Below are 21,089 nucleotides of genomic sequence, written 5' to 3'. Positions count from 1 at the left end.
ATGTTGACATTGGGAGATTTTAAGCATTCTTTTAGGTTAAAGCAGTTCGTCAGATATCCCCATTCGAGAACGTCTCATTAGGGTGATAGTCGCGATTGTTTTAATTTCTGAGGGTTGTTTTTAAATAAAATTGAAAGAAATCGAGAAGAAAAGGAGCTGCGCCTTACACTCAACTCACCCTTTAAATCTTTAATGAAAAAAATTTTTTTTTTTTTTTTATCTTCGCTACTTTCATTTTGCCCAGGCTAATTCAGCCTTCAGTCGTTAATTAAGCAAGACCAACAAATTGTTCAACGAACATAGTTAATATTTTCTTCCCCGAGTGTGAGTAGGTCATCACGTATTCTTCAAGTCAGATCATCGAGAACCCACGCAATACTTGACAAAATACATGCGTTTAACAATAAAAAAATTGCGATAAAACATTTCTTAAAATCATTTTAAGATTAAAAAATTGCTAAAAGGAAAAAAAGATTAACTACTGCTTTGATATTAAAGCGACTCAAAACACTCTTTTCGCGTCTGTACCTCGACTATAAACAAACACGATAAAGAAAAAAAATGCTTTTCAGTACAGAGAGACAGCTGTTCTAGTTTGCCCCTTTTCCTTCGTTTACAATAACTTGTTTGCTTGATGCAATGAGAATTGAAAAAAAGTTTGATTGATTCATGTTTTGTATCACTAATGTATTACCAGAAACTCAGAGAATTTCAAATTTTTGTAGCACAATATTGAGACAAATTTGACAAACTGCGTGCCAATGAAATATATTTTTTCTCTGCGCACTTAATATTAGAGGGCTTGTTATTTGAGAATTAACAACTGTCTTCGATCAAGCTTGATGTCAACACCCAGATGTTCCCAAGACTAAACTTTCGTACGCGAAACTTTGTTTTTATATTCGGGGTAAGTCCTCGCTATATGTGAAATTAATAGCTAGAGGTAGTGAGCTTTTGTACAGGCATAACGAATTTATTCATATTTTTCTGAGCCATCTTCAACATCTGATGCATTACAATAATAATTTTTGTTTGTTTTTCAAAGCATAAGAAGGGAATAGAAGCTGTGGATAAGATCTGACTATGGAATCAGAGAATAATATTTTTGTTGCGTGAAAATATCTGTTCTTACGTAAGTGTGTTCAAATACTCGACACTGAATTCGTCCTGAAATTCGTCCTGATCGTTTACAAATTGACAAAAAGAGTAAAATATAAAATCAAAGATTTTATATCAGCGAAATCTCATATATCCGTTCACGGAAACCCTGTCCAAAAACTATCATTCGTTAACTACCATCTGCGCGCAAGAAATGCTGCATCGATTGAAAAAAAGTTAAACTGCTGGAGAGATCTCACATTTATACTTTCCCCCGAGGTTGTTCGTCACTTTTTATTCACATTTCGATACCATGTACTATAGATATATTATAACACAAGGCATTTCTAAACAAACTTAATCTGTTTTTCTATTTTTTTTTTGGTCAAAATTGGAAATCACTTACACCAATCTGTACTCCACTCAGATAAACCATTAGAATGTTTCCTTCTAAAAGCAGTTTTGAAAGGAAGTATTCTGGTAGAGGGAATAAAAGTTTTGCTGCCCCCAAATTTTTCTCATCTAAAATTGTTGATATCACCATCAAAGCAACTTTGTAATGGAGTTTTTCTCTTTTAGAAAACTCTTGAGAAATTAAATAAAGAATATTCACCCCCCTGGGTGGTAAATTATCGCTAAAATTAACTCCAAATTTGACGCGATATCGGTTTCTGAAAATTAAAGCATTTGTTAGTATTTTCTATTGTACTATGATATATCAGAAATCACGAAAATAAAAATCTTCTATTTCTTTTTCACCAATATTATAAAAAAAATATTGTAAATAGAAGCACATTATTTGAAGGCTGTCTGAAAACCTATGCCATTTATGAAGAAAACCACTTTTGGTTGAGATGTCGAGCTGATAAGCTGAATGTTTTAATCGTGCATCATGATGAATTGGGTAACTTCGAATATCCTTTTCAGTACTAATTTAGACAGCCCGCAGGCTTTCCGGCGATTTGATATAACAAAGGATATTATCTAAAAAACCCATCAGAAGCTGAAATAGAGTGAACCACACTAATCCACAGCAATTGATTTGCAATAGCAACAAACATTAAAAATTTAAGCGTGCGTTAAGGTAGTACTCTATGACTGTGGAACCGCCTTAGTTCATTGTCAAAAGAACTATCTTGTAAAAAATAAACAAGCCCCTTAAAGATTACGCTGCCTACTAAAGAGGGTAGCTTAGCAAAGTATATTATCTCCCATTTAGAAAACCAAAACATGAAGTTGTAAAAAAAAAATAAAAAAAAATAAGAAATCTTGCCCTAAACACAAAATTTTCATAGTCGCCAGTTTCCCCCAGAAAATGGGACAAGATTGTTAATAAACGTAGCTATTACTGCATAGCTCTAAAGATAAGCCACCCTCAGCAATTAAAAAAAAAAAAAAAACGTGTAGAACTATAACAGAATATCTGAAAAACAATGGGTCAAATTACGCCCACTGAAGTAATGCATCCAGATGTGCCCAATCTATTCAATGAACAGAGCATAGTAGAAAATTTAAAAGTGATCGCCGAGACATTTATCAATCACAATTTCTGAGCAAACACCGGAGAAACATACGAGAAACACCCGCCATGAATCGAACAACAGCAATATTTGGTATTCTCCTCATATTTGTTGTGATGCATGAACTGAAAGGCTTCACCGCTGGTATTGGCAATGCAGGACTCGGAAAACGTGACTACGTTTCGAAGGTACGACAAAGTGTTTTGAAAACATGATCTCTTGAGTTGTCTTTGAGCGTTCAAATGAAATTCTCAAGAATTAGCACTGTAGTGGTAAAAACTACTATTTGCTCAGCCAATTTCATTACTGAAATGCATAATCCTTAACCGATGCTAAATGAAGACTCTAAAATTGCGTGTCTTTGATTAAAGACGAAATGTGACTTTTTTAAATATGATATACGCAGGTTTATCAAAATGCGTACATGCGAATGTATCGATAAGATTTTGTGCTAAAGCTCCATACAGTTTTTTTTTGCATGCAGTCAGACGACCGACTGCAAGAAAAGGCGAATAAGCCAGCTAGATAACTAAGTTTTAAATCTATGCCATGGGGAAACAGACCATTGATAATTACCTAAGCACAATATCAAATGAGAACATACCATTAAATTTAGTAAGGTATATGTATTTGAATTAAAAAAATGGTACCGAAACAAGTACACAAATTGAGTTGAATTAGGTAGTGAATTCATAAATAGTTTTTCATACAGAAAGAAATGAATATTTTGGCTTGATGTTTTCAATGATTATAAACAGAAGAGGTTTAAAAGTTATGGAGAACGTTTTAAATCGTGCAAATGCCCTTCGAAATACATTCAAATGAACTTTGGCTGTACTCTCTAGATGTATGACCTCTCCCAAAAAATTCCTTTTTTTGAATTATTGGCGTTTTGTTTAAAAGAATCTCTCACTTAGCTGGGAACTCACTCTTCAGTCACTTTTTTCATAAAGAAGGTTGTGTTAGTTTTGCAAACTTAATTAAAGTTGTGAGACAAACATAAACAGTTCCACAAGGAAAAAAAATAATGCCCTCGGTAGGTTACTTTTATGATAGCGATACGGTCAATAAAACAATTAGTGATTTTTGAAAAGTACGATACGCAATGGATTTATATCTTCTTTTACTAATTATTTCGATAGTTAAATGCATAGTCAGTGGCGGTTTAGTTGATACAGCTGTCTTCTCCCAATTTAGTAGTAAGACTTATTGGCGCGCGTTCACTTCTCTTTTCTTAAAAACAAAAAATACGGAACATGCATGTTATGAGTCCTTGTAAAGTAAGGAGCGGTAAAACAAAGCAACAAAAGGAAAAGTTGAAACGATATAAGAGAACTTTGAGAGTTAATCTCTACAAATCTTTATGGAGAGTTAATTATTTGTCTTCGAATCACTTTCTCAATTTTATTTTTTTGCTTTGGTGTAGGCTCGCAGAGAACTACAGATGGTCTGCCATTACGTAAGAAGCATAGCCATTCACAAGAGGTCTGGGGAAAGAGAGCATCAAACGCCGCTCCAAATAAGGGAGATTTGTGCTCTGTGACGTCACCGACGAAAGTGTTTGGCAATTTCAGATCATGTACATTATAAATGGATCAAAGCGCTCCTTTTTTTTTAGAGTTGATTTGTGTAAAATAAAGCAAAAAGACTGTTAAGTTTCATGATAAAGTTCTCATCTCTTTTCTTTTGAGAAAAAGATTTGCAATTTGTCATTTGGTTTTCAAAATTGAGTTAATTCGAGGTCAAAACTCCGCCGCCCGAATGCGCACTTATTCAGATCACGCGTCGTATTATTTTGAATCAATCTGCATTCCAATCATTTCCATTACCACTTATTTACTTCCCTTTTGAAATGTGTGATGGTTGCAGTCGTTAGGAACCTGGGGCACAGTTTTTCCCAATACGGACCAACCTAAGCTGGTGAATAACATTTTTATCGTTTTTTAACTGTTAAAGGAAACGGAGGATTTAGAGGTGTAATAACAAAAAAATGCTCGATAAAATGACTACTTTTGAGCGAGTAAATAATAGAGAAAACAGAGCTAATACATATAAAATAGAGGCTACACTGGAAAATGTTTATTTGCCTTGTGACAAAGGTGCTTTAATGGCTTCCAACCAAGCTTTGAAACAACCGTTAAAAAGTATCTGTCACGATGTGACGCCTGTCAATTAGGGAGCGCGTAAGAAAGAAAAGCACATTTTCCCTTTTGAAAAAAAAAAACAAAAAAATACAAGGACAACAACAACGACAACAACGGTACTGTTTTGTTTTGGAAAACAAACCCGAGTTTATTTAGTGTCACGACAATTTTTTCTTCAAAAATAGTCAGTTATATTACGTAAAGCATTTTTCACTTGCATCGACGATTAATCTGCAAATACAGTCCGACCTCTATTAAGCGGCCATCTATTAAGCGGCCACCCTCCATTGTGCGGCCACTTTCTAAAGTCCCGATTTATTTCTCAGTTAACTGCTGTATCGGATACCTCTTTTCAACGGCCACCTCTATTAAGCGGCCGCGATCACCGTTTTTGTAGTCACAAGTGTACTATTTACGTGGTTTTTTACCTCCAGTAAGCGGCCAGTAAATTATCTTTCCAAGCGAAACGGTGACAGATGTTATAAGGTGATAACTGATAACAAGAAGAAAACGAGAACTGCAATATAATCTCCACCATAACAAGTCACAAGCCACATACACGTGCAAACTTTTCACATCCGGCGCTATACAAGCATGACAATAGCTAACAATAGATAGAGCCGAACCACTGTTTTGTTACAACCAAAATCTGTACAGGAAAACTTTATTACTACTGCACTGGTAATCTACAAAACTCCATGCTCCTCAAGTTTTGATTTTAACCACTGAATTGAAAACTCGTTTCCTGTTAAGCAGTACTCACATGGAATTTCTAAACCATAGCCGGCCCCTCTGTTAACGCGTTTGCCTTTTACAACAGCTCGTCCGATGTTTGTTGGCCTCTTGAGAAACTTTGTAAGCCATAGGGCTATAAGCCCTACGTGCCCTCTGTTTTAGAGCTAGAACTATGCATGGGCTGGAAATGCACTTGATGTTTTGTTACAATGAATTTTGGATTTATCTTCATATGTGTTCACTATTTAAAAGCATTTTGCTATAGAGTCAATAAAATCATGTTTTCTGCTATTCCTATCCAATTAAAATTGTACCTCTATTAAGCGGCCAACCTCTATTAAGCGTCCACTTTTCTATTAAGTGGGATGGCCGCTTAATAGAGGTCAGACTGTAATGAGAAGGAAAGCTATTATGAGTAAATTTAGATGTATGTGTTGAAGTTATGAGAGTTCGCTCGATTTGTCTGCTCAGTGGCGTGAGTAAATCTGGTCTTTCCTCCAGCAAAAAAAAAAAACTTTCGTGGAATGAGACACTAACTACACACAAGGGGATTTAACATTGCTTTTTGGTATTGAATTACTTCGTTTTCTGTTGTGTAATATACGGTAAAAATGGGGAAGTCTGACAAATTGAACTCACAAAGAGGGAAATATAATTACAAAGAATCGAGAGGATTGACACAAATTGTAAAAAAGACAGAAAAACACATAGGAGACAAAGATAAACCAAAAAGGAATAAGGATTGCCAAGGATGGACGAGACTGAAACAGATTGTAAATGACTACAAAACTATGAGTAGTTTAATATTAGTTTGATAAGATAGAAAAACACAGAGGAGACAATAATATACCAATAACGAATAAATATGGCTTACGATGGAGAAGATAAATTCAGATTGCGAATGACTACAAAAGATCAGTTTGGTATGATAGAAAAATACACAGGAGGATTAAGCAAGACTGAAAATGACCATACAGAATATTAAGGTTGATAAGATAAAAGTTGACGAAAGAGAGGCAGTAATAACTGAAAAAGGAACCAGTATGGTTTGGGGTGGAGCAGATTGAAAAGATTGTGAACAAAGAACTTAAAAAAAATATAGGCTAAAAACCCTGTATTGGTTCGCTCAGGTAGAGCGCCGTGCTACCGTGCGAGAGGTCGAGGGTTCAAAATTGGTTCAAATTGGTCCAACACTCAAGGTCTTAAATTAATCGAACGTGGTGCCTTGCTATTATTAAAGCAAATAATTAGACGTTCTAGTCTTCTCGGATAAGAAAGATAAACGGAGAGTTTTTTTTATATAGAAATTGATTTTCAAAACATTTACCGTGGTCAGTTTAGATGGTAACCTTGAAAGATATCGATAAACAACACATTTTTTGGAAAATCACCTTATAACATACATACGACATCTACTAAACAAGAGGTAAAGATTAACAAACCTATTTGCTCAATTGCAAGTTTGTTGTCTTCATAACAGATTCAAAGTAGAGCAAGTGAGATGTGTTTGTTTTTCAACGAGATCACGCTTCACTGTTATAAGGGCCTTTTGGTCAGAAGTTGACATTTGAATCTTCTTGATATGGTGAGCAGAAAATCTTTCCTCGAAATTGATCGAATAAATTTCTAAAATGATCCTGTGTTTATTGCACGGTTTTTATCGAAAGTATAAATTTTATGGTGTCTTTTTTTTCTTCTAGATGAAGTAGGCTGCTTACAAAAATTCGAAAACATATCCTTTAAGAATATGATTTAAAATCTTCATGGTGGATGTAATTAAAATTAGTGATAAATTGGTCTTTTATGGTAGATAAAATGGAGGAACGAGCGTTTAATACACGAATTTAAAGATTGGATAAGTTTACTTTTAACTTTTGTTCTTAGTTTTCATAGCCAGTCATAGCTCGATGTCATTTTAGAGTAGCATCCTGTGCGGAAAACCGTCTCAATTCTCCTTGTTTTAAACTTCAAGACAAACGATGTGTTTTCTTGGTCCGGAAACCCGTATTCCCCAGACTAAAATGCTCTTTCGAGTTGAATACCGTTTTTTCAATACTAGAACAATTATGCAATCAATTCATCGGTAACTGGAGATTCAAAAATTAAAAGTTACCTTGCTGTTTTGAAAATCTTTGATAATGATATGAAGACCACAAGGACTCGTTAGAGGTAATGAAACGATTGAACTCTCATTAGGAACAAAGAATTGGAAAAAGTTTTAGAATTATGCGAACTCTACCTAGTTGATAAAGCTACTGTCCTGCAGTTTTAACACACCTGTTTTAAAGTAGAAGACAATAAATTGAATATTCTAATCGATTTTATTTTTAAAATGTGCAAAAATGGAGCAGCTCAGGGGCCGATTAGTATATCGTATTTGTTTCTACTAGGTGATTGTGTTGTTCAGACTGAAAATAAATCGACTTCCCGCGATGAGTGAAGCCCTTTTTGTGTCAAAGGCGGGGTTGAATTCGTGTCATTATCTTTGCCGCTTCTTAACAAGTCCGTAAGGATTATCTCGGCTCATTTAAATACGATCTTTGATCGTTCCGATAGTTAAGAATTAATTTTTGAAATCGTAAAGCTTGAAAGACTATTTTTAAGATGAAAAAATCGTGTTCAAAATATTAATGAGCCGCAGAGATTTTTCGAAAAAAAAACTTAATGATGATTACGACGAAGCCGCAACTACAGAGAATATAAACTTGAAGCTACAGCGTCGGTAAAGCGGACTGGACGCCTTTTTAAAAACAATTTTCTGTGTTTTCTTTTTAGACTCGGACACAATGGAAACTCAAATGTATTTTTGAAATCGTGAAATCATGGTAAATACAGTTTTTAGTTCAGAATAGGTTTTTTTTGTAAAAAAAACAAAACAAAACAAAAATCATTGCTGTGGTAAGGTGCATCATCAGAGTAATAGCACCTTTGCGTAATACGATGACTTTCTTTTGAAGTAAATATTCATGTGTGAGCTTTTAAATCTAGACTAAAACAAAATAATATTTGAAATGTCGGTAACGCATCTTGATTGCTTAATGGAAAGTATTTCATAGTTATAAAAAGCTGTTAAAAAACAATAGCTGATCTAAAAAACGGCGTTTTACGAAAGAGGTAATACACGTAGCTTGTTTATAACTTTTGAGAGAAAGTTAGGAGTTAAAAGAGTTACAAGTTAGTTCCGGCTGAAAACTAATCGTCACCAAAGCAGAAAGTTTAAGAATTTTTTGAAAAATTATTAGATGGTACCGGTAACGCTGAGAAAAAATCTAAAGCGAGCGGATGGTCATTTAAGTGTAATTATTGAATGTCGGCGAGGGACGCCACTGCCTACTAGAAAGTACTGTAGGTCTAAGAATTAAAAAAACAAAAAAAAAAAAAAAAAACAAAGAAAACTTAAATCGACTTCGAAAGAGGAGTTTTACAAAAGAGAACTATCGCAAAATATATTTCTGTATGATTAAAGCGCACTGAAAATAGGTAATACATGGTCCCGGAATTGGAAATTATGCTAGGGCCAAGTATCTCATATGAAATGATTTTTCGCAGTAGATATCATATCTAAAAGGTGCAACCGGAGTAGATTTTAAGTTTTCCGGAGTGAAACAAAGGCTAGTGGGCAAATGTTTGCCTTTGCAATCATCTCAGTGTACAAATATTCCCTCGGAATCATTACAACTATTCGTAATTTCCGACGACTTGGACATTCCGCGCAAACCTTTGCGGCACTTCTTAAACATTTTGTAATTATTGCTCGCATATTAAACGCGTCGTGTCTTCTTGAGCCACTTATGCAAGGCCGGCATTATGTTCGGAAGTGATTTGTACTTCCAAATTGTCGCAAGAATTAAGAAAGCTCACGGAAATGGACAGATGAGGCACGGCTAATGGTTGCAATTGAGTTTTGTCCTTCCTTTCTTTAGCCAGGAAGGAATAATTGTGGGTAAACAGTTTTGAACTCTATTGAATTCAGTGCCAATTTTCTTGGCATGCGGCTATAAAAGAAGGCGACAAACCTAGATTAACTACAATACTCTACAACAAACTCAGATCGAATCTGCAGCTGAGTCCAACTGACTGACTAACCCTTCCTTACTTGTAGTAATCATGAGGATAGCAATGATGATCTTTGGCCTGGTTTTCACATTGGCCTTGGTTTCACAGACCGAGTGTTTCACGGCTGGAATCGGAAATGTAGGAAAGAGACAACTTAACAAGGTGGGTAACTCATTTTTGCGATGATCTAAAAAAACTTTTGCTATTCTCTCGACGCAAAATTAAAAATAATTTCAAGTTAACTGTATTTCGAATCTGGGATCACCCTATCTTCGTGTTTTTAGAAGCCGTCCGTTGGAAGTGTTTCACTAAGACTTCTTATTTTTTTCGTCAAAGTAATGTTATAAGCAGCTGCCAAATAAAATTTCAAAATGACTGCATAGAAATTTCCATTTATGAAAGTTTTAAAATTAGATAAATTTGAAATTTTCTCAGTCATTTTCTCTGAAAGATTTGTACATTTACTAGTTTTTTTTTTATTAGTTTTTACTCCGTAATTTAATAGTATTTTGGATTACTTGTTTGAGCTCTCATGACTGAAAAGGTTGAAGCGAACGAAATCATTCTGCTGACAGTAGGCGATAATTTAAAATGGCGAAATATCAAGAATCGAAAAGACAAAAAAAATCACTGCTATTTAGGATGCATACGATGTTGGTGTTTTTCAATATTTCAATTCGGTTCAGTGTATCAGTAAATACCCATTGTTCATTCGCTTCCAAAAATTGGTCAAAAAAAAAGGGCTTTTAAAGAATTCAAAATCTCTGTAGAAAATATCATAGAATTCATATAACCTTCCTTGGAAAAAAGACAAACTTAATTTTTTGTTAGAAATAATATTTTCAGCTATGATATTAGCCAAGTTTATTCCAACAAGCAATAAAGTACTTTTAAATCATTTTTAATTTCACTTTGATTGCATTTGGAGTATTCCCGAAAAGAGAGAATAACGTTATCCAATTCTAAATCATAGATCATTTAAATTTTTTTTACCTGCTGAGATATAGATTTCTAGTTCAGTTTTTTTTTTAAATTTTTGGCAATTCCTGGCAAACAGAGTTCAACTAAATATTAAGCTGTAGATTCTATTTTAAAATGATAAGGGTATCCAAACATGGTGTATTGTAGTAAAATCGTCATATCTATCACAGAAGCTTTCCATGCTTATAGACTTCAGTCTTAACTACATTGCTGGCTGAAGACCCTACCCATTATATTTACATGCGAAAGATAGACAAGATTACCTGGCTATTCTCGTAAGAAAATGCAAGATTCCTTCAAGGAATCATTCTCGCACGGGAAATTGAACCTTGGGTGGCTTTTTTGTTTCCATAAGAACAACTAAAAGGTATTTTTTGACAGAAACTAGACTTTTCTAAGCATATGTTAGGTTGAAACGGAAAAAAAAAAAACTTAGTCAAGCTATCACTTAAAGATTTCCCTAGTCGAAAACATTATGAGTTCTCCTCAAATGACAATTTTTTTGGCTCTGATTGTATGACTTACGCATGAACGAGTATTGTTCCTCCATTTATTTAAACGCCTACGTACGTTACGCGCTAAGTATACTGGGATCTTAAATGTTACTTTCTTTTCTTCGCGTGTCAAAGGCATACCAGTCGTTAAACCGCATTTGCAGGGAAACACAAGCCATCTGTGTAGAAGCCGCAAAGGATATCTCACGGAGATCTAAGACTGGGGAACGCTCTCGCGACACAGGGCTAAATATGGATTGATAAACAGCGAAGAATAACGTGAAAAACTAGAACCCAATGAAGACAGCCTGAAAAGTATCAAACGCTTAAAATTTATCACAGGTCCCCTTTCCTGTCACGGAGAGTGGTTTCATTTGCGTATAAACACTTTCAATGCACATTTCGAATAATTCATTTTTGTGATGCAAATGTATAAATGAGAAAAGGTATAAATTATAAATGTTAAAAAATAAAGTGCATACTTCAAAAAGTGTCTTGGTGGAGTTTCTAATTTGGGTGTTAAAGTGTCTTTTCTCTCAAAAGTCGCAGGAGGATTATCATCTCGTTTTCACAGTTGACATTTCGTTCATATTCCAGAGTCCGAATCAGCTTTGACCAAAGTCGCAGTATTTAACGACTATCACACTAAGTATGGAAAATTGCAAACCTTTCTTGAGCAGAATGCTCAGATTTCGCAACATGAACTACGTAGAGTGTACAACAGAAAAAAAAAAAAACTTTGCTGCAATATTTTGCTATAACACCAAAAGAAATCAAGGCATGAACATTTCTGATACATCTGTCCCGCATACTCATGCCTCGGCTTAAATGAATATTCAGTACAAAATCTAAGTAAAGAAATACTTCCATAAATTACTTCGAAATTCGCGTAAAGCGAGCGCTTTGTTTTGTGATTTGCAAACGGAGATGGAGGTAAATTGAAGCACACTTAATGAGGTTTAGAAAAGAATTCTTAGACTGCAACTGGATCACCTCCGCTAAAATGAGACAGAGTTTTCAAATGTTTCGGTAAAGATTCTCCTTGGAATAACAGTAGAACATGTTGCGTAATTTAAGGGAACGGGAAAAAGTACGTTCCATTTCCTTAACTACGGAAGTTGTACCTCTCCCTGCAAGAAAGGATGAACACCACTGTTTTTTATCCTGAAAAAAAGAAAATTGATTTTAAGGGTTGGAATTGCGAATTCACAAATGAGACCGGTGGAAGAAACTTTCAAAGGCTCCAGAGAATATCAATTCCTGATTTCAAACAGTTTTGCTCAAATAATCAAGAGAGGCTGTCATTGCGGAGCCGAGTCATCCATAAGTGTCGAGTAAAGGCAACATTTCTCTCGTACATGTACACTTGTAACTGAGTGAAGAAGGCCATCTTTGTGGCCTTCTTCTCCACTCGAACACGAAATATACTTAGTTTAAAGGGCCTGTAAACCCTAAAATACATGTTTTTCTTATTCCATGAAAAAAGTGTCATAGAAAACGAATCTGCAATTGGTTTTTCCCAATTCGACTTATTTAAGGAGAAAATCAGCATTTTATACTGAAATTTCACTTCCGTTGAAAACAATAGAGAGAGGTGGTGACGTAAGTGGTGGAACTAAAATATTGCGCAACACGGACCTCACAGTAGCATTGGTATGGCAGTTCGTTCAAGTAGCAGTAGTTCGGACGATGTTTTGTCAGAGGGAAGCGACTCGAATGCCTTAATCTTATATGACAGCGATGGGGATAACTCAGAACCTTTAGGAGAGTCTGGGCCACGTCCTTATAAATATGAGCCGCGTATTGTTCACCGAAATGATCCGCACGAAAACAGCTCAGAACCGATTGACAGCGATGCCGATCGTCTCGGAAACACAGACTGGTATTTAATTCATTGTGTAATTTATTTGTTTTTGGTATGAAAACTTAATAAAGCAAGTTTCCAATCTAAAAGAATGCAACAGAAGTTTTTTAACATGAGCCTCCGTGGGTGTTTTATATAAAATTGTCAAAGGTGTGAGTGTGGAACTTGTCAGCCAATGCCGACAACACATAAAGGTGTTTGTTGTGCGCAAATCGGGCAAGTGTGGCAAAAAGTGGAGGAACAAAGGCCTGAAACCCAAATGAGTTGTATTACTGAGCATCCAGGTTTTCAGTAAACCTGCCTCGATGTCTGGGTGCTGGAGACGGCCTATTACGCGTACAGGCAGCAATACGGCGCAGATAATGACACCCAAAACGAGTAAGTGAAGTGTTTTACTTTTATCTATTTTTGAGATCGATTTGCTGGAGTTGTTTGTGCTATTGATTAAATAACACAGTGCTAGAGCTAGTTTTTTTTCCACTCTCCTGGTAGGAAATTTCGCTACATTGCCTACAGACAGCTTGTTCGCTGGTGCTGGGGTTATCTCGGCAGAAATGTCAGGGTCACTCTGCCATCTTATGCGGTAAATAAAATCCGAAGCACTTTTCCAGTTGATTTTGGAACTTCTTACACTGGATTGAAACCGCCAAACATTTGACAGAAACAAAAGGTACATGTAAATGCGATCATAATTATTCATGTCTTACAGCACAAGCGGTTGTGTCTGTTCGATAGCAGATATTTATATATTGCTTTCCTTCATCTCCGAAGTATTATTATTGATAAGCAAGTTGTAACGTGCATGGAAATTTGTGAGTGTGGCCTGTATAATTATCGAACCTGTTCGTGTTTGCTTCGATTGGAAATACAAAGATAGTTTCGCAAGCTCAACTCTGGATGTTTTGATTCTTTTCAAAGTGAAAAATATTTTCCTAATGACCTCTGATAACAACTTCATCGCTGTGCAAACCGTGACACAAATTCTTTAACTGCTGTTTCTTTGCAGGGTTTCTCGAAGGAATCAGCAAGCAGAGCTGGCATAGATTCTCCCATATCCTGTATAGAATTTTTTAATGACCCCTGGTTCTCTTCATAGTCGCGTAACAACATTTCAATTGGAGTCTCAGTATAGCCTTGAAAGAACAATTATTCATGAGTTATGATAATTGTTTGTCTTGTTGGGTTGTAAAATTAAATGGTACATACACAACTTACCGCGAAATTACTGACTAGTTCCGAGGAATTGTAAAGAATAACTAGAACTAGAACTGACGAGGACAGAGCTAAAAGAGAAGTTGAAACAAGGAAACAAACAAACGAAAAATTTAGTACTATTAGTTCTGCTAAATAGTAAGAGGAAGCAGTGGTATATCATAAGTAGCAGATATCTTTTCCTTACGGACTGAGTACTCTCCTTTTTTAAACTTTGGGAACTTAATTGTGTAGCAGGGTCTTCCATCTTTTGTGACTGCTTGTAAACGATCACTGTTTTCATTGTAGTGAAGGGCAGCCAATAAAAGTCTGTATATTGTAAGTCAAAGAAGGATGTTTTGTCCATTGTTACATTTGGAAATGTGAAAAGTTATAGCAAAGGATAGATTTATCATGCTGTACAATTTTTTCATCCCTTTACCCGGCATACATAGCTAAGAATGCAAAAGCAGTATGTTTGGGTGCAAATATTATGTCAAGACTGTGAAGTGCCTCAAGAGAAGAAGTCTGATAGAGAGGTGACACCATCTTGATATCTTTCAACAGGGACTTGAATAAAAGGATGTCAGTTCATTTCTCACAAACCTTCGATGCTGAAAAACAAATACAAAGCTAAACAACAATTGCCATCATGAAAAACTCACAAAAGCATCAGTTTTGTAAATTTGTTGACATGTAACCTTACATGGCTGAAGCCACTCCTTGTCTCGATCATCATCATCTAGATCACCATGGGCACATTTTCGATACAATTCGCTATGCCCATCACGAATATCTTGAATGTGGTTAATAACCGACTTCCGCATAGCCTCTAGCATATCTTCATCCCCTTCTGGGGCAGTTGCAGCCATCCAGTATAGATGATTTATGATAGACTTCCTCCACAGTCCAGCATTTTCGCAATCTTTCTGCTTTGCAAGTGCATCAACTTTTTTACCAGTTCCTTTGATCAAAGAAAACAGTTTGTCCACCACGAGGAATGTTTACTCAAAACTGCCAAAAGGTGCAAATAATATAATTTTTCTTCAGTGATATACATTTATGCCAGTAATTATATTATGAACGGTTCACAGACTAATGTCATTTAACTTGCCTTTAGCAATGTGCCAGATGTCAAAATAATGTCTGGTTCCTTTAGGTGCCATATTCCTTCTTATGTAGGCTGCATTTTGGCGATTTCTGTCAGTTATGATAACACCCAGGTCAAGGTTGTTCTCTGTCAGAAATGTCTCCATACAAAGAAGGCCCTCATGCTCAAATCAGGAGCTGTTTGGTACCTCATTGGACTTTTGAAAAGTTAAGACTTGTTTTAGTCTTAAATATTAAACACTCAGTTTACTGATAAAATAGCAAAGCTAATGGCCCTTAGATAGATGACTTACTTGAACGAGCTGAACATCCAACACTTTGCTGATCCTTTGTTCAATGACTGTAAATGCCCCATACTTAGCACTGTGACCTGGGCTGTCAGATCTACCATCCCCAGAAAGAACAACACCACCTTCTAAATCGGACAGTCTTTCTACCAATTTCTCCTGCTCTTACTTCCACGTTTTTATGACAACAGGTACAAGGTAGTTCCTCTGATGTTTGTGGTATGTCTGGCGGCTAAAACACTGTACCCTCAGAATTTTCAGCATTCTTAGGGTTTGGGAGATCATACTACCAGAGTAAAGAATAGCAGTGGATAGCAACAGATTTCCAGCCGGTATCTTTTTTATGCACGGTTGGCTTCTCCACACGCGCGCATAACTGCAGCTTAGACATTTTTGGGTGACATTGATTAGAGTGCCTAGCACATTAGATACCTCAGCTGTAGAGGGCTCAGTACACAGAGGGCAGAAGTCAAAGAGTTGCATCAAACAGGAAAAAAATACGATGAACTTGCTCTCACTTTGTGGGTCCTCTGAACCTTTTTTTCCTGTGAGGTGTCCTATAACAAAATGTAAAGTAAGCAGGACTTAAAATAAAATTAAAAAATAGAAAACTAAAGACAGGATCTCTTTCTACCTCGAAAGATTTTCTTCAAAGTTGTTTGGTTTTTTTCTTCCTTCTCTACTTCTTCCTCTACCAAGTCTTCAGCAGGAATTAAATATTTTGGAATACAGTCCAGGTCTTCCTGATTATCGTCGCTGTGACCCCCAACACTCTTTACAGGACTACACAGAGGCGTAGAGCATGTGGGTACAAATGGTGTGTTCGTGATCTCACATTGGACCTCGGTCTCAGTTGTAACAAGTTCCACTTGTGTACCTGTGTAATAAAAGAAGCCATCACGCTAAATAACGCGGACGGGTTTCAAAGCGCAGAAAATACGAAGATTTCTTTTGACTGGTTTTTGTCTCACCCACACTCGCCGTAGATGTTCGTGGAATATTTAACCAACTAAATTCCAGATCGCATTGTATACCTACATCAACGAATTCTCTCTCGATACGTGTTTCGGTTTCCGACAAAGGTTCAAACAGGTCAGTGTCTTTTATGGGCTCAACGCTGGCTCCCGAACAACTGGCTTCCCCATAATCTTTCAATAGCTGAGAAAGGAAGGTGTTTTTAGAGAACCTAAAATCTTGAGGTTTCCACGTAAATCAGTTCTTTACTTACCCTGTTAACTTCTAACTTTTGAAGAGCTCTACTTCTCCTTGGTCGTTTCTCAGTACGGTCGGTCACCTCTGGATCTTCGCTGTCTGTCGACTGCATGGGTCGCTTTTCTACCTCGGAAGAATTTTTTCTGGTAGGGCCTGAGTCGTTGGCACAGCACCAGGAAGAAGTAGCTTTCGCTTGTTAAGGCCCATTTCGACCATAGAGCTTTTCTCATAGCAATCGGGAGAAAAATGACTGCTGCAGACCACAGAATTTTCGGACGGCTCGTCGAAATCGGCTCTTAACTTGAACAAATTTCACCCATTGTCGCTTCAAATTTGTTTCTTTTGGAAATTTATGCATTGTATGCCCGGTTTTGTTTGAATTACTACAAAACTGGACGACACAACACTTTACCATTACGAAAAAATTGAATATATTCAACCAAATTATAAGTAAAAATAATCGTGACGAGAACGGCAAACAACGGCTGTAAAGGAGACTTGTACGTATCTCACGCGATCGTAAAACAAAGCTATTGACCTCAGTACAGGAAAGTTCCACCCGTGACGTCACAGGAAAGATGGCGTAATTCACGATGGCGAATGTTTCGAATTTTGAAGAGCTTTTTCAAGGTGAAAATGGACTTTGGAGAAAAAACGAGTTGCACATCTGGTGTACTTGATAAACAGTTATGAGAAAAGAAAATGTATGATTTTTGGGTTTACAGGTCCCTTAAGGGTAAATATTCAGGCAAATACCTTTCCTCTGGAAAGTCGCTCAAAAAATTTAAAAAATGTTCCCAGCTGACATTTACTTACGAATCACCACCTTCGTATCACATTCGTATCCCCTTCGCATCACCTCCGCATCACCAGCGTGTCGAAAGTGAACGAAAATCAGGATATTTCAGAGTGAGTGGGCCCTAATCTTGTTAGGGGAAATTTATTTTGGTTGCATTTGGGAATGAAAGAATTAATCTTTTTCTTTAACTTCATCATACCTCTTTTGTAAGTAATTACGTACTAATAATCTTCATAGACTTTCACGATCCCTAAAAATGTCAAAATCATCCTAAACTTTATTTCATCTCGAATTTTAGAGTAGCTTGTTGGAGCTAATATCTTCGAGAAAACATAAAATGGAGATTATCTATATATATCTATATATCTATATATCTATATATCTATATATTCATACATATATCTGTACATAATTTTAAATACTAACTATACTAAAATATACTAAAATACACAGTATTTAGAAATATAATTATGTAACATATCAGTAGAAATTAAAAGAAAATTGAAGATAAGCGGGAGCGACTATACAAAGATATGGCCTTGGATTATCTTTCTGAAGTCTTTCAATGCACTCATGCGAACATAGTCAGACAATGTATTGCATAGCTTAGCTGAGAAGTATGAAAACTAATTAAGGCCATAACTAGTTGTTCTAGGTTTTCTAAGTGACAGAATGTAATTACCGCGAAGATTATAAGAAGTGGACCGAAGTAAAAACATACTTCTCATATAAGCTGGAAAATGAGTGAAAAACAGGCTCTTGTACAATAAAATAAAGAAATTCTGGATACGCCCATTACATAAGGAACTATTATTACACGACTCGGGCAGTCAGAGGGCCAATAACTAAAATCAACCAGTCAAAATGCTCTATTGCCGGTCAATATTCTCTCAGTATTGGACCGGGCACTGTCCCGAATGGTCCCAAATGATACTACACTTGTGTCCATTTGAACTTCAGTCGTATAATAAATCTCTTATTAACCAAGCTTGCTCGGGACCGTACTGGAAGAATATCGGCCCTCGGTCTTTTTTGTACGGACTTCGCTACGGTCCGTACCGTCAAGACCTCGGGCCGATATTCTCCCAGTACGGCCTTCGCGCTTGGTTAATAAGATATATGTATTGACCTTAGTCAGAAGGCTATCATATGGTGACAAGTAATCCCTAAGTGTAAATCTAGGTATTCTCTTATTCAGCGCCTCTAGTTTATCCGTATTCCGCGCCCCACAAAAGTGCCAAACTGAGGAACAATAATTAAAATGCGGTAAAATGTAAGCTTTGTAAAGCGTAAGTAAGGTGTCCCTCGATATCAGTTTTCGAAAGCGTAACATAACATTAAATTGATTATTGACCTTTTTGCATATGTTGGATATGTGACTAGAGAAATCGAGCTTATCATCTATGTCCATTCCGAAAGTCTCTAATGTGTTCTTTACTGGGAAGGAAAAGCTATAGTCCGTTTCGCCAAGAACGAAACCCTGGTGCTTGCTCTCGTTGACTGACACCCCAATTTCATGGTACCAATGATTGGCTAACTTGACATTGTGACATATGCATGCGTCTACTGTCGTTGGGTCTTTGTGGGAATAGTATATCTGATGATCATCGGCGTCAACGTTCAGCCTGGCGCCCTTGACTTAAAACAAGAGATCGTTGATAAAGAAGTTGAATAGCATTGGACCTAACACACTCCCCTGCGGGACCCCACGTTCAACGCTTTTCCAAGCGGAGAAGGTGCGCCTATCTTGACTCTCTGATATCTACCAGAGAGATAGTTCCTGAGTAGAGCGCCACTTTTGTCATCCATACCGTAGTCCTTGAGCTTAGAAAGAAGGAGTGGATACTGAATAACGTCAAACGCTTTGGAGAGGTCCATAGAGACCACCACAACGAGCTCACCTCTGTCGCGCATCATCCTCCAATCTTCTGTCAGCCTTAGCAATGAGATCTCACAACTATGAAGCTTCCTGTAAGCGCTAGTGAAATCTGAAAGCATTTAGAGATAAAAATCATGCATCTGCCCCGCTAGAAGCCTTTCAAAAATATTGTTTAGAACGGGGAGCACAGTTACAGGCCTATAGTTAACCTAAAATACTCGTCGTATTTTTTGAACAAGGGAGTCACAGTGCCCATCTTCTAATCTGCAGGATAAGAGCAGTTTTCAATGGAATGGTTAAAAATGCTTGTGAGAGGCTCAGCAATAACAGATGCAGCGTGTTTGACCAGCCGTGGTGGGATCATATCGTGACCAGGCGATTAACGTACATTGATATCTTTCAATAAGCTTTCAACCTGAGATTTGCTTGTGCGATCCAAAACTGAAGCAAGGGGGTTCGCCTTTGCCCCTGTTTTCAAAGATTACTTTGATACTCAGATGATTAGCAAAATCATTGGCATAATCCTCTTCCTCTCTCAGAGGTACATGATCAGCGATGTGTACAAAGTGTTCGTTAAATAATTCGGCAGTTTCCTTTTTGTCAGTAATAATTCTGTCCTTTTTCCTTTAAGATAATATCATTGGCTCTTCTTGCTTTCGTATGTAAAAAAAGGCGGAAAGTAGACCAGAACTCGCGTGGGTTACCAGGCTCTGATGCTTTCTTAACAAAGTACTGTTCTATTGCTTTTCGCCTGAGAGAAGTACAAGTGTTACGTTGAATTTTTTGCGCTTCGTAATTTGCATCCGTACGGTTGCGCGTGAATATTTTCCACAATTTATTGCGGTGTCTAATGGCTTTCCTCCATTGTTCGTCATATATGGCACCTGATTGCCGCGTACCATCGTTCAGTTAATGGGGGCATGCTTATTTATGACATCTAGAAACAATTGTTCAAATGCATCAACCTTCTCATCAAGTTCATCAAAAGCGTCAATCATGTGGAAAGGCACAGATTGCATGTCACGCACAAAGTTTTCCTGGCTAAAATTCTTGAAACTACGAAAGCAAATCTTGCGTGAACGAGCCCTTGGTGCCAATGATCGAAGGATTGTGTAAACCAACGAATGATCGCTCATGTGTGTATCCACAACGCCAGATGCAACTATATTTCTCTTGTTGTTAGTGAGAATTAAATCGAGATAAGTTTGAGATGTCCTGGCCTTTCGAGTTGGCACATTAATCAAGCAATGCAGGTTAAAAATATCTAACAAGTCTAGAAGAGATCCACCGTATTTTGGCGGTTTGTCCGGTTCTGAAATGTCAACATTAAAATCTCACGGAAACAATATTGTACTCGATAGTGTTGATGCTGCCTCGAATAGCAATGATAGCTCATTACAACATTGTAATTTAGGAGTTGACGGAGGCCGGTAAATTCCACAAACAGTGATCCAAGTTTTCCCAAGGTTAATCCTGAGAACGATAGATTTCACTTTCGGTGATTTGTTTTTTCGTATGTAGAAATCTTAAAAAACTTTACCTTCAATATCAACATGTTGTTGTCATTCAGAACTTGTTCTTGAGTGACATCTCGTATCCTAATAGCAAAACACGACCAGAATCTACCTCAGCTGACTAATGTTGTAAGGTACTTTGTTAAAAGTTAATTACCCCATGATTAATACTCGTCTTACACCTCGGAAATATTTTCTCATGCAA

The 21,089-nt window shown here is 36.8% G+C and overlaps 1 protein-coding gene, 2 long non-coding RNA genes and 1 pseudogene across 3 annotated transcripts; 3 read left to right on the top strand and 1 right to left on the bottom strand.

Moving 5' to 3' along the window:
• Positions 1–2,559: 2,559 nt before the first annotated feature.
• LOC111330466 (uncharacterized) lies at positions 2,560–4,286 on the top strand. The gene is made up of 2 exons (XR_002694794.2): positions 2,560–2,806; positions 4,045–4,286. It is a non-coding gene; the product is annotated as an uncharacterized LOC111330466 (long non-coding RNA).
• A 4,746-nt stretch (positions 4,287–9,032) lies between these two features.
• LOC111330462 (uncharacterized) lies at positions 9,033–11,521 on the top strand. Its single transcript, XR_002694793.2, has 2 exons — positions 9,033–9,715; positions 11,164–11,521. It is a non-coding gene; the product is annotated as an uncharacterized LOC111330462 (long non-coding RNA).
• A 1,101-nt stretch (positions 11,522–12,622) lies between these two features.
• Positions 12,623–13,253, top strand: LOC111330443 (uncharacterized). The gene is made up of 2 exons (XM_088738283.1): positions 12,623–12,910; positions 13,043–13,253. The coding sequence occupies exons 1-2, from the start codon at positions 12,684–12,686 to the stop codon at positions 13,185–13,187; spliced, it is 372 nt and encodes a 123-aa protein (XP_088594409.1). The 5' UTR covers positions 12,623–12,683; the 3' UTR covers positions 13,188–13,253.
• Positions 13,254–13,940: 687 nt separating this feature from the next.
• LOC148720351 (uncharacterized) lies at positions 13,941–16,852 on the bottom strand (annotated as a pseudogene).
• Positions 16,853–21,089: the final 4,237 nt, after the last annotated feature.

The sequence above is a fragment of the Stylophora pistillata genome, chromosome 11 (genome assembly GCF_964205215.1).
Source record: "Stylophora pistillata chromosome 11, jaStyPist1.2, whole genome shotgun sequence".
In the NCBI taxonomy this organism is placed as follows: Eukaryota; Metazoa; Cnidaria; class Anthozoa; order Scleractinia; family Pocilloporidae; genus Stylophora; species Stylophora pistillata.
Note: the sequence above shows the minus strand (reverse complement) of the source record. Positions and strands in the feature narration are given on the sequence as shown.

What these genes read in the sequence shown, in the direction of transcription:
- LOC111330443 (XM_088738283.1), top strand. Translation starts at nt 12,684, where the DNA reads ATGGCAGTTCGTTCAAGTAGCAGTAGTTCGGACGATGTTTTGTCAGAG. An exon ending in CGTCTCGGAAACACAGACTG is followed by an intron (nt 12,911 to 13,042) that starts GTATTTAATTCA and finishes AAATTGTCAAAG; the next exon opens with GTGTGAGTGTGGAACTTGTC.